Below are 14,147 nucleotides of genomic sequence, written 5' to 3'. Positions count from 1 at the left end.
AATCTTTAAATTTCAATTAATTTTAAGTGACGTTTATAAGAGTCTTTCACAAATAAATAATACACTCAGAGAAGACTTTGTCAGTATGGTGAATCGTTATGCGAATCAGATAAGATTTGCTTTCTCAATGACAATATAGCCTCAACTTTCATTCCCACAACATGGCTTCTGAAAATGAAAATGATGATTAAATCTTCGTAGCTTTTTGCCTCGACGAAATCTTTTTCTGAGCGTAATTCAATGTAAGAGAGTCCAATGTAAAAAAAGTTTTGGTCCGTAGAGAATCGCCGAGGCTCGTGTGAACGGTTGTTGGAGCATCGATTCGTCGCGTTGTGAAGAGTGTCTCGGGGACTGGTGCATCTCGGATCGTCTGATGCTGATCGCGAGTAATTAGTGATCCGATTAAAAAGAGTGCCGCGTGTGCCGCGTGGGTGATCAACGGGATCCATTGGAGCATGCAACAGTAAGAGGACTCACCGATTACAAAGCACGTGCATGTTCATCGCCGGACGATGGCTGGACTACGCTACGTTTGCCAGCTCCTCGTCGTCCTGGAATACCTGTCGGTCGTTCTGGTGCTCGCCCAGAACCCCGTGGAGGATAAGACCACCTTCGAGGCTGCCTTCCAGGGTAAGCCATTTTTATCTATACTCGTATTTATGACTCGCCACGGCGGTTGAACGTTACACAGGCGAAACGATGTATCGATTCGACTTTTGTTACGGTCGACGGTATTGCAAAAAAAAGTCTGCGGATCATCACGGGAGATTAAAGCACAATATCGTGATTCGGATGTGGAAAAAAGTTTTACTACACGTACTACATGTGGTTAATTCAACAATGAAATCCTCGTTAACGAGAACAATAAGATCGATATTCCGCTATTACGATTATCTTGGTACGTATCTCATGTAAGGAGAATTCGTTTCACGACATGACGTGAGGTTGCGTCGCTACATTGCATGCATATTGTAAAAGAATTTTAGTCTCACTTATCCGTAAAAACGTCTGCATAAAAACTGCTCGCCTTTACGTACAATTTTTACTTCTCTTATAGCATTTTTAATATTTTCTTAATTCATAGTTGGTTCAGTATGCCTTTTCAGTTTGGTACGTTACTCAAATATTAAAATGTTAAAATGTTTATTTTGCCATCGTAACTACTCACGTTCGAGATTATTTATTTAACTATTTTCTTAGAACGTTGGATGGTTTTAAGTTCTTCGCATCGATGTAATCTTTCCTCTCCATTGTAAGAGGATAATGCTGCACTATAACTATGCAGAAATTAATAATTAACAACTATTAATCATTTATAATTCTTTGAATTATTTATGATTTCTTTGAACAATTTGAAAAAAACAATTTTTATGAGTTTACATTTTATCACAATTATTTTCCATGAGAATTTTTCTCTATGAGATTACAGAAAATATTATTAAATTTGTTTACAATGTTTTAAATACGCATATATTTTCTCTTCTCTTGAAAATGTAAAAATTGATTTAAAAGATTGTTATTTTATATGCAATGATTCAATACAAGGATTAGTAGCAATATTAATATTTTCTTATAAATGTAACATGAACAAAAATTTATTTTATTGTCCATTCATAATATTTATGTGCATCTATTTTAATACAGCAAAAGAAATATATTGCAGTTTATTGCGGTTTTCTTATAAAGAATGTATTTAGAAATAGTAAATTAATTTTATACATCTCCTAAACATTTCAGTAGATCTTGAATAAAGATATATATGAAGTTCTAATTAAGAAATTAAGAAAGTTCTAATTAAGAAAGAAGGAAAGAATTTAAGATCATTTTATAATGGAAGATAAGACTTATAATGCTTTATTTGCAACGTCGGACTTGGGGAAGTTTGAAAATCTGCTGTTTATAAGGATATAATTTCACTTTTTATTAATTTTTTCTTCCTTTATTATTCCACTCATTGCCACTGAAATAAAGATATCATATTTAAAAAATTATATTGTAAGAAACGAAAAGAGATAATTTCGCTTCTCTAACGTTTGATGATGTGCCACTTTGAATAATTGAGTCGATCTTTAAAATACATATTGGAAATCCATCTATCTGTAATTGGTGAAAAGCCGAGAGCACTTATTGACAATTTTGTATGAAAAGTTCGCACGCGGGGCGGAGGAAGCATAGTCGTTTTATCGCTGTTCCAACACGAAAAATTCACCAGAGTTACGTACATTTGTGTGGCACTCGTTGTTCTCAATGAAGCGGCCGGATAATTTTTGAAAAATTACCTCACGGCGGCTGAATTCCGCGATGCAGCGTCGGGTGGAAATTTTGCGCGAGCGAGCGGGCATGCGAGATCGAAAAAAAGGGCCGAGTCGGCAAAATATTCGCGCGAGTCTGTGAAATATCTGTCGGCGGTCGCGAGCAACTGTATCCCGAGTTAATTGTAGCCTCCGTATCGATCCTCTCGAGAGTGCTGCGGGATCGAGCTGCACGATAATGTTCACAATTTCCAAGCTGCCGTGTGCAAACACTTTCGACTGCTCATCGTCGTCGCCACCGCCGCTGCCATCCTCATTCGACGACGACCAGCTTTTGCTTTCACAGCGTCTCTGGATTTGAATATTCGAAATCGAATTTAGTAATGCCTTTCGACGAACGTGTGTCAATATGCATGCTGCGTGTAAGCTGGCCAAACCGCGATATTACCAGTTGCTAATTGCGTTAGCGTGCAATCAGCGCCGGACTATTAATATGTTTACACTTTTAATTAGCAAAACTTGGGATGCGCTTTATTTATTTGCTGGTGAATATTAGTCAATATTTATCTCGTAGCGTATTATAATAAACAAAGAAATGAGAAAACTGACGGTACCTTGAATGTAAGCATGTTGCATTTATATTGTTGCATATTTAGAGAAATCCGCAAAATAAATAAGCCTATGTAGATTGTTCATTAATTTCATGTTTTAAGTCGTATTTTGTATCATTAATGACAAAGGAGCTTATTTTTTAAAATCATTTTATTAAATATTTTCTTTAAATCATTTCCTTTTTTTAAATTTGCTTTGTACAATGTGACCAGAATCATTTTAAAAACTTATAAATCCCGAAACCATTGTGATTATCAAAAATTCCATTGTAGAGTGGATTGAAAAATATATGTCGAGCTAGTTCAGAATATTTCAAGCGCGAATATTGTAAACTATCGCTTTACTTTACGTCGTTGCACATCGAGCTCTTAAGAAACTCCAGTCGGGCGCATAATTAACAGATTATTAAATTAGTTAACAGAAAATGCTAAAGCATAATGTATTGGGCTGAAGCGCCGGCGTGCATAGAATATGGCGTATCGCTTAGATAATACGTTCCACGATACTGTTGTGACATGAAACGCGTTGATTCGACAGCAAAAATAACTCGTATCGGACTATGTGCATTAAATTCGATATTAAATTGAATTATGCGCGACCCGCGCGTTCGAATGAATTGAATTCCAGCCCGGCGTTATTCCACGCGGAACTATTTGGCGGATTCGTTGCGGCCGTGCAAGTATTTATGCAACATTTACGATCGATTAATGCGTGAGCTGGGTGAGAATCGATACACCCGTCCCGCCAAGAGCTATTAGAGCTTTATATTTACGCCATTTTCTCCGACCGACATTGGCCGTTGCGCCGGTATTGTTCTCCCTCGATCATAAGTTCACCCTCGATCTCAGCTGCCAATATCCCGTTTGGCAATAACGCGAATAATGTCGACTGATTTTTCATTGCAATAAATGCAATTATTGCGTGAAACAGAGTGACGTTCATTTATTTCACATGGCAATCAGTGGTCGTATTTCATGTGACTAGATGAAATTGATAATTGTCCATGAACAAACCAGTGCGATTGACGTATTGATGCCAGGTTAAATAAATTTCGCATATAAACAGGTACGCTAACTTGAATTCTGATTCTCAGCTCTTTGTTTGCAACTATCAATTTTCAATGTTCGATTTCGAATGTCCAATACGCATTTGCAACTACATTTTCAAGCAATTCTTGAATTGTTTAGGTAGACACAGGCATGATTTCAAAAACAATAGCTTTTATTTAGTTATTTTTTATTGTAATATTTATTAAAGTGCTAAATATTTTGTTATTATTATAAAGCATTTTAATAAAAAGGAACAATCTTTAATGCATTGTTATTATAATATAATCTATATTATAACATAATACATTGAAATTTCTATTATGGACCTGAAAAATTTTTTCTACTTAAAAATGCCATCAAATACTTTATTCAAAAAATCATAGACTAGAGAAGTTCATAGAATCTACTATTAAATTGTTAATGTAAAAAACTCATATTCCACATTCATCACGGAGAGGCGGTCGCTACATCATAGATTGCTAAATTTTCTAAATTCACAGTGAAGGGCAAATATAGTGTATTGTAACTCTAATAATTCAGATAATACACAATTACAACAGTGCGGTTATACCGCGGAACGTTATATCACCGCGTGTTTTCGCCCACAATCATTAAACAGTATCCGTATGCATTTTACAATGAACGTTTGCGCATAATTTCTCGCATGCAGCCGTTATTCTCAGAAAGTTTCGCCATTCGCTCGTTCCTAGGGCATCAAACGCTCGCGATATTAATCGTTCGCTACTCCATTAGCAAATGGGCCTCGTGCGTGGTCTCGCGCAGAGGGAGCATGCATGCGAACATTCGCCATTAACATTAACGCACCCTTTCTGTACCTCCGCGCAGCAGCGCAATTCATGCGTAAACCGTTCACTATTGTTTAACAACGCGATTCACAGCCCATTAAAAGTCGAAGTGCGAGATTTAAACTGCGCGATAACGCCGCGATCGATGAAGAGCGCCCGCGACGACAAGCGACTGATACCGCGGATAATAAGCGGGCTTATTTTGCCGATAAAATTGGGTGATTAAAAAGATTGGAAGCGATATCTGGATTTTCGACCGCGAGCGACGCTGGTTAAAGCTTTAAAGGGAGAGTAATCGTGCTTAATGCTGGATAGAAAATTGCACGGGCAAATAATAGCTTATGAAGGATCGCATAATTGCGATGACTTTTCTGGGGCACAGATGTGACATCCGATAGACAATAATGAAATTAAATTGTATAAAAAGTATAGCCAATCCATTTTTCATTTTTTATTCGCGTCGTTGTATCGATATTCTATTACAGATACGATAATATGTAATAAATTTTTGCACCAGACTGCTAAATTGTTGTTTTCCTGTTTCATTGCTTGGGAACGTTTATTTTGTAACTGTTATGAATCATTACGACAGTTTAACGATTTTTGTCTGGTAAATGGATAACGTGAGTTGCGCGGATTTATTTGTCCATTAAGCATTCAATATTTCAATCACGAAAGAGATTGCATCAAAAATTTCTTTGTCAACTTTCTGCGTATATATTGATTGATAATATCATTTATATACGTAGTGACAAATGTGCCGTACACAGTGGGCATGTAGTAAATGTATTTTATATGTTCGTCTATCTGAAAATTAGTTTACTCAATTAAAAATTAATAAAGCATATTTTCTTGTCATTTAAATAATTGCAATATAATATTTAATAATTCACGATTCAACTACATTCTCTCCTTTGGGTTATCAGTTTAATCTGAATAAATCCTATTGTACTTTTGCTGTTGAATATAAATTAATAAAGGTTTGATCACACTAACACAGCTTTTTGATATTTTGGATATAACACAGATATTTGGAATAAGAGATGTCAACTGTTATTTATTTATAAATAAGAATGCAGATTTAATATTATGATGCATTTCTCGAGCTCGGTTCCAAAAGAATAAATTATGAATAATTATCATCATGAAACTGACAGTTGTTAAAAAGATATATCTCCATTACATTAATTTACGATGTTATATGATAATATTATGATTTCTTTGTTGTATTATTTTATTGACATAACGAGTACAATTTATATTTTTCGTAATTAATATAAAAAATAATATAGAGAAATGTGTAATTTATTATTTGAATTATTTGGCACAGATAAAAAAATGCATTTTACTGAAGTATCGTATTACCTTTATATGCGTATGACATTGTTTTACATTGCATACGTTTTTTTTTAACAGCTCGCATAGCTCCTGAAATTCCGGTCACGCGTGTCGTCATATTGATACGTTATATTGGCAATATTTTATATGATATTCGATGGAAAAATATAATTCAGTAAAATAAATCAATATAAATGCTACAAAGTAATATAAAAAGCACGATAAAACTGCTTATAAAAATACTGAACAAAGATATTGATAATCCTGATTTACAAACGGTCGAATATATAATATGTTCTTTTGAAAGAGGTGCTAGCATTCCTCCTTCTCCCCTTCTCTCTCTCTCTCTCTTTCTCTCTCTCTCTGTCTGTCTGTCTGAGAAGGGAAAGGCATTTATACGAGGCCTAGCATACCACTATGCCTAGTATACGTTAGCGATTATACGTAACTACTGTTAGCAGCGTCATATACGGGCGATTATATATGTTGCGGCATTGTAGGCAATGTAACAGCGTCGCGTCGCGTCGCGTCGCGTCGCGTCGCGTCGCCTCGAATCAAACCAGGACCTACATTGTACTTAAGGCCACATATAACAGTTTGTGTGGCTCGTACATGTATAGAGCACTGCCGAATCATAGCCTGCATATATCAGCCCGGGTGCACCATGTGCCATGCAACCGATCCATTCGCTCGCGCCTTCATACGTAGCGGCTCACAAAAGGCACAAACACTAATGGGAATTCTACTCTACACAGAATTCGAATCTAATTTCAACTGGTTCACGTTATTCCGAATATTTGTAGAATTCGCGTAGAATAAGGCTCAATTCAGCAGTTCTGAGTATGCTTGGCTATCACAATGATTAAAAATTTATGAGCAATAGAATATCGAGCAATATATAATTTGAGCAATAATTAAAAATTTATATCGGCACATGTGTGCTTTATACGATGTTATACGATATATAATATATACTATGTATATAGTACGACATATGTATAAACAAATTTGCGAGACTGCCGTACAATGTTTTTGGAAAATAGCTGTCCACTTTTGCAAAGATTCTCTTCGAGAATTTAATGTAATGGAGATATATCTTTTTAACAACTGTCAGTTTCATGATGATAATTATTCATAATTTATTCTTTTGGAAGCGAGCTCGAGATAATTTATCTTGGCAAAAGCCAAGCCAGTGCGATTTGCGGATTAGTGTGTTATGATATACGCATGAAGTATTGTAACTACATTTACGAGCGTTGAAAGTACATTCACCAATGTGCGATAAAATCTTCTGTAGTACGTCGTAGTCCAACGGAACCAGCCGACTGAAATCTCCCGCATCTGAAATCTCCCATATGTGGAACCTTGCGCAGCTTCGATTCATCGGTGCACTTCTCTCGCAGATTGCATTTTCACCACCGCTCATGCTACCCCTGTCACGCGTTCCCCGTCGGTTGCGCTTTACATTTTACACTTTACATCGGCGACGCGATATTCTCTTTCTAACATAGACAGATTTATAATGTATCTAGCTGCATATAAACTACTGATACATTCGTGTTATATGTTGCATAAATGAATATAATGGCGGCAGCAAAAGCTTATTGAAATGTGTATGTATCGGGACTAAGGGAATCATGAATTCTGTGCTTAAATTATACGTACGTACAATATGTGCTGATAGTATTATACATAGTACTGATAGTTTTATACATAGTACTTACTACTTATAAAACGTTGAAATAATCGGTAGTAGATTGTACAGAATGTAAGTCACATAAATCGATACGTTCGAGGATAAATTAGGACTGACGTGTGACATCTCTCTCAACGTACTCATTGAGGTCACGTACGTGATGCTATCGCTTACTCAATTTACAATTTCAAAGATATCAACACTTGTCATACAAAGCTGAATTTTTTAACATCGATGTTATATTAAGGAGGATTCGTTGTCGGATCAAGTGACATCAAGGTTTCATCGAACAATTAGAATAATAGGTAATTTAACTTCATGATCATCTTATATTCAGATAAGAATTTGAATATCTCGATCGAAAGTTGAATAATTAAACAGATTCCCGATGTATAATATTAATATCTATAGTTTACATTTGTTATTTCTTCGCGAAGATATATGCATACTATAAGCATATTTTAGTGTTTTCTAAATAAATATTCTATAAAATTAAAGCTGCTAAAGTTAGTTAAAAATTATATTTTAATACACATTATTCGACAGACATACATGTAAAAAGCTTAGCGTAAAATTAAAAGTTACAAACAATGAACTACATGACATTCAACGAATTAATGAATAAGCAAGCAAATATTGACTCGATCGATCGTCATGGTCAACGAATACCTAACTAATCGTAGAATTTTGTTAAATTTTACGGGTCATCGCACAACATCGATTTTATTACGTACCAGTTGCATCCACAAGTCAAGTGCAATGCGATACACATTCCCCGGCAGCGCTTTCGCCATGAAAATAATGCAGGTTTTTCCCACGCGGCCAGTTTTTCGTAAAGAGTACACACGACCGAGCCGGATATTGGAATTTTCAATGGTTGTCCTGCACCAGGGCTGGAAGGAGATGCATCGAGGTGCAACGAGCCGCGCAATTCATCACAAAACGCAACGCGCTGCAAGTTCGGGGGTGTATGCGTCGGTGCACATTCACCAGCGAATTGCGCTCCTTTCAGTGTTATTATTGCTTGCGTTATGATTTAATTGTTTGCTATGCAAATAAAGCATGTAATTTCACGTTCCCAAATCTCGCTTTACTGCGATTCCCTTTCTGTGAAATGTGAAGCAAAATATTGTGTACGTGCTGCATTTTTAATCTGGAAAATATCTTTAAAATATTTTTAAAATATGTAACTGGTAAAATATGTATGTAAAGGGTATGTAAATGGAAAATAATTTAAGAAAACGTTTAAGAAAAATCTCCATGTTAGTGCAAAGAAAGTGAGAATTGTAGATAAACATATTATCTAGCAGGACAATGATTCTAAGTATACAGCATATAATACGAAGCAATAGTTTTTATATAATGTTCCCAAACAATTAAATACATATCCTCAATTATCGGACCTTAATTCTATCGAACATTTATGGAAAATTCTTGGAGAAGTGCTATTAGGAAAAGACAGATTCCTAATAAAGACAGATTTCTAATAAAAAAGATTTAAAAACAGCTTTCTAAGAAGAATGGGACTCCATCTCATCAACTGTCAAGCAAAAGTGGTGCAAAAAAGTTGGTCGATGAATCGAAGACTATGAGCTGTGAAATGCTAATGGATACCTCACAAAGTATTAATTAATAAGTTGTTTGAATTAAAAGGAATGTACGAATACTTCTTACGTGTTTATTATGTTAAAATAGAAAAGAAAATTGAACAACACTGCGCACTGAATTAATATAAGTTTTCGTTTTTTTAATTAGGACGATATATTTCAATTATTATTTCAATTATTATTCTCTTTGTTATAATACTATTGAGATATACAGGGTGAGGCACCTAAAACAGGCCACCTGAATATCTCGGCTGTTATTGGTGATAGAAAAAAATGTGTCAGACCAAACTTGCATGGTTTCGAGGGACACATAATTTGTTCTAAATACTTTTTTATTAGGTGAACGCGTAGAGGTCATATAAAGGTCAACTTCGTTTTTTTAAATGGTATGATATGTTTTTTTACGTACCATCTAGTAGAGCGTTTGAAGATGCGCACATTGATCTACGGGTCAAAATCATTCAAGGTCACTGAAGGCCAACTGCAAGGGAAAATAATTTACTTTATATTGCCTAGAGTTCTCTGCTATTAAAAATACTGTAAACTCAGAAATGAAAAGTTCTAGCCCTTAGAAATTTTTTCTTTTTCCGCGAAGTTCTGAGTTGTTGTTATCATTATTTTTTATATTGCCTAAAGTTCTCTGCTATTGAAAATATCGTAAATTCAGAAATGAAAAAGTTCTAACCGTTAGAAATTTTTTCTTTTCCAAGAAGTTCTGAGTTGATGATATCATTATTTTTTATATTGCCTAAAGTTCTCTGCTATTGAAAATACCGTAAACTCAGAAATAAAAAAGTTCTAGCACTTAGAAATTTTAGCCTTCAGTGACCTTGAATGATTTTGACCCGTAGATCAATGTGCGCATCTTCAAACGCTCTACTAGATGGTACGTAAAAAAAACATATCATACCATTTAAAAAAACGAAGTTGACCTTTATATGACCTCTACGCGTCCACCTAATAAAATAGTATTTAGAACAAATTATGTGTCCCTCGAAACCATGCAAGTTTGGTCTGACACATTTTTTTCTATCACCAATAACAGCCGAGATATTCAGATGGCCTGTTTTAGGTGCGTCACCCTATATAGTATGTATTGCATTCGCTGTTAATAAATTGTTAACTAAAGTTTATTTTCTAAAAATAAGGACTTTTTCAAAGAAATCTCCTCTGTACGAATACTTTTTGCATTCACTGTATAATCATACAGTATATAAGCCAACATTACTAAAAGTTTGTTGTTCAATTTTCTTTTCTATTTTAACATAATAAACACGTAAGAAGTCATCCAAAAAGTTTACATTTTCAAAGCCTTTAGCATAAAATCGATACAGAACTGTTGTGCTTGTTTTACATTGCTCTTTAAAATGCATAAAAAGTTTATGTAAAGTATAATTTTGTTATTATAAGACAGATAGATATTTCATGTTAATATCACTATACAGCTATACCATTAAATTTAACATTATTCACGCCCATTAATATCAACAAGAACCATTAATCTATTAATCATATATTGTTAATAAATGCTTTTTTATTAATGGAAATAAGAGTTTATACAATATATGTGTGAGTTTTGTATACTTATGCATTAAATTTATGCATTAAGACAAACAAATGTATTAGAAAGAACTTAAAATATAATATAATATTAAAAATTATTATACGTTTGGAAATGAAATTTGTTCTATTAAAATGTTTTGGTAAATAGAGCGATGACAGGAACATTAACTACACGTATCGTTGACTGACTTTTTATCAAGTCCAGTCAACAAATGGTCCGTTATACTAAAATTAAGTACGAAATATGCACATTACGTATGCATATGTGCAAATTGAAAAGTCCGCACACAAATTGAATGCGCTTTATTTTTATTCGTATGTATGTGACGTCTGTACGAAAGACGAACTCGCTTAAAATAAAAGCGCCATGAAATTTTACTGCATTCAGTGTAATGCGTTTTTTATTGGATCTTTTATTTGGTCCGTCCATGTCGTATTCCGTTTCATGCAAAACATTTTGTAACACATATGTCATTGTTTTCAAGTCTTCACGAAACTGTCGAACGAAATACGCCATTATTATTAACATTTTAAATTAACATTCTTAATGCTAATATAGTTTATAACATAATACATACTAACATATTATATGTTACACTATACATTTACTATCTCTCTTCTCATAATGCAATAGTATTAATTACTACTTGCAATATTTTTAGATATTATTTATAAATATTGACTATTTTATTATTATTATTATTATTATCATCATCATCATACACATGTTTCTTCTTTATAGATTATATTATTCTTTTCCAGCGTTACAGAAAATTATTATCTCGTCCTTATCACTTTTATTTATTGTGCGCATCAGTAAGTTATAATTTCCTTTGAAATTATTAAGAATATTATTATAATAAATATTGTATATAAATATCGTTATATCCACCGTATCATAGTGTCAAGGAATTTCACAATTAACGGTATTTTGGAGAGCTTCTGGTACTCTATTTAAAGCTGTAATGATGATTGGATAATATTAAACTGTACTGCTTAAATAGCACCAGGAAAATGACGTTTACATTTCAGTCTTTGGCGAAAACGAAGCGTGACGAGCTATGTATAGTGATTCGTTGTATCCATAAAAGAAATTGTTAGTGTGCGTTGTAACAGTGAAACTAATTAATTTATTGCTACTCGCAAAACGCTTCTACAATAAATTTCTGCGTTGTAACAGCAGTTGCATGTTATAAAGTGTAAACGTTGTAATTTTTAATCGTATCGCATTGAGCAAAGCGCTTATTAATTGCTCATGGACGATAAATTGTTTTTACCTTTGTGGCATTTAATAAAAATAAGTTTAGTTGGAGTCGTACGTATATTTACACATGCATAATAGATAGAGATAATAAAGAAAAACGATTAGAATATCTTATTTAATTTCAAAAAATAAATGTTGAGGATACTTATTGATTTCTCTCGAAACAATTTAAGAAAATCCTGTCAAAATCTAATTCGAGTAATCCAAGTGTCGAAATAGCACAGTTGATGCACAATAGATATTTCAGTTTCGGTTAAGCTATTCGGGAATCTTCTCACACATGTACACATACATATCAAGCCAAATTCATTGCACTTCAACTATGTTGAACGTTATTTCAAGAATTCTAGTCACATGCAGGATATCAATATATGTATTTTAAACTTAGCGTCATGTAGCACAATAAAAGATTAATTATTATATTATTATTTCTCAATGGTAAGTGCAATACACGTATTGCACGTACGTTGTGATGTAATTTCGCCGCTTATTATACATACAACAAGAATATTTACCTCGACAATGTTTTCCGATTTGTATTTTTATCTGTGAAAGATGTACATGCGGCTAGATGCAAAACTATATCGGATATCGGAATTTTTATGCGAGCTGGTATTGCAGAACATCATTCAAAGATAGCGTAGTGTAAATACGCCATCACAGGGGTGAGAACAGGGTACGTGCGAACAGTTGCGTTTGCAGCTCGCTGTCTACCCCAATGTTCTTCCTTTGTCCGCCACTCCGAACTCCCTCGGTACGCATAACTTACTCACGTCCCCGTTTCTCTTCCGTGTTTCAGGAAGATGCGGGCACGGATCGCCATGCGAACAGCTCTGCTACGAGCTCCACGATGGCATGTACGAGTGCGACTGCAGGGACGGTTACATACTTCATAAAAATGGATACAGCTGCGCCGGTGAGTGTGAGTCGATTTGATCCTTATCCCGCTTTGCAATTCGCATTTACGGCGGGCGGCATTTTTGATGTTCCTAATAAAATTGCGCGCCAAGCGCAGGATTGGCAAAACTTTTTAATGCAACCGTCTTTTTAAGTCCGTATCGTTTTCGAAATGCCATTCCGACCCGTTGCGGTTGAATCCCTCCTTTGAATTTTAGAGAGTTATATCCCTACAACGACTTCTGTTCTTGGAGTATTTGTTCTCAAGCGCAACAATACAAACTGTTGTTACTTCTGACTTGCCAGTATTCTTCGTAATGTTCTACTGTAGTTTCACTGTGCAACATTGTAAATTTATTGAACATTTGAAAGTTTTAGAAATGCGTTCCGATAGTTTTGTGTTTATAGTTGTTAACTATAAAGAGAGTATATATTTCCGTATAAAGATCTTAATTGCTATAATTAACTAAAATTGCTTTTTCCTATGAAATTATCTGTACTTTGATTAAATTAACAAACTATTTTAAGCTTTTAATAAATGCACGAAATTCATCTATTTTGTCGAAAAATTAAAACACAGCGTAAAACACAGCGCATTGCTTACCGATTTATCTTAACAATCTCAAGTCCAAGCTGTTTACGGTGCCATGCCCATATTAAAGCTAATATCTCATTTCATGTGAAATTGCATAGAACACATTTTATGTCTACTTATGAAATACGGGTAGAAGAAAAAGACGTGAAAGAAAAATATGAAATTACGAAATTATTCACAAATTTTATTAGAAGTGTGATTTAGTTTTGAGGGTTTTGCAACAGATGGCTGTAGTGTCAGTTTGTTCTAATAGCTGTTTCCGATAACTGTTGTTTCTTATAGTGTTGACATTATCCATGACATTTAGTAGCATTATAGCAATAGATGCAATAACAGTCGTGTTTATATCATCGTAAAAATGCAACTTCCGAAAGCTCTTTAGCATTTTCGACATGCGTTGCTTTTGTTTTTTAATCAAAAGAAAACTGCGGCTGAGGGTTATAGAATTCTTGTGGAAACTTATGGTGA

The 14,147-nt window shown here is 34.3% G+C and overlaps 1 protein-coding gene across 3 annotated transcripts in view; it reads left to right on the top strand.

Annotated features, from left to right (window-relative positions):
* The window catches only part of LOC105287866 (pikachurin), an 82,381-nt gene that overhangs the window by 4,748 nt on the left and 63,486 nt on the right, over positions 1–14,147 (top strand). For 2 of the 3 annotated variants that reach the window (XM_011353696.3, XM_011353697.2), the window contains exons 2-3: positions 281–630; positions 12,987–13,103. In XM_011353696.3, the coding sequence (XP_011351998.2) occupies positions 513–630; positions 12,987–13,103 (235 nt within the window). In that variant the 5' untranslated portion in view covers positions 281–512. Of the gene's footprint in view, positions 1–280; positions 631–12,986; positions 13,110–14,147 lie in introns of those variants that run through there. The other variant, XM_011353698.2, reaches the window with a different exon arrangement.

This window comes from Ooceraea biroi, chromosome 8 (assembly GCF_003672135.1).
Source record: "Ooceraea biroi isolate clonal line C1 chromosome 8, Obir_v5.4, whole genome shotgun sequence".
Lineage (NCBI taxonomy): Eukaryota > Metazoa > Arthropoda > Insecta > Hymenoptera > Formicidae > Ooceraea > Ooceraea biroi.
The sequence above is the reverse complement of the archived record's forward strand: the minus strand, read 5'-3'. Positions and strand labels throughout refer to the sequence as shown.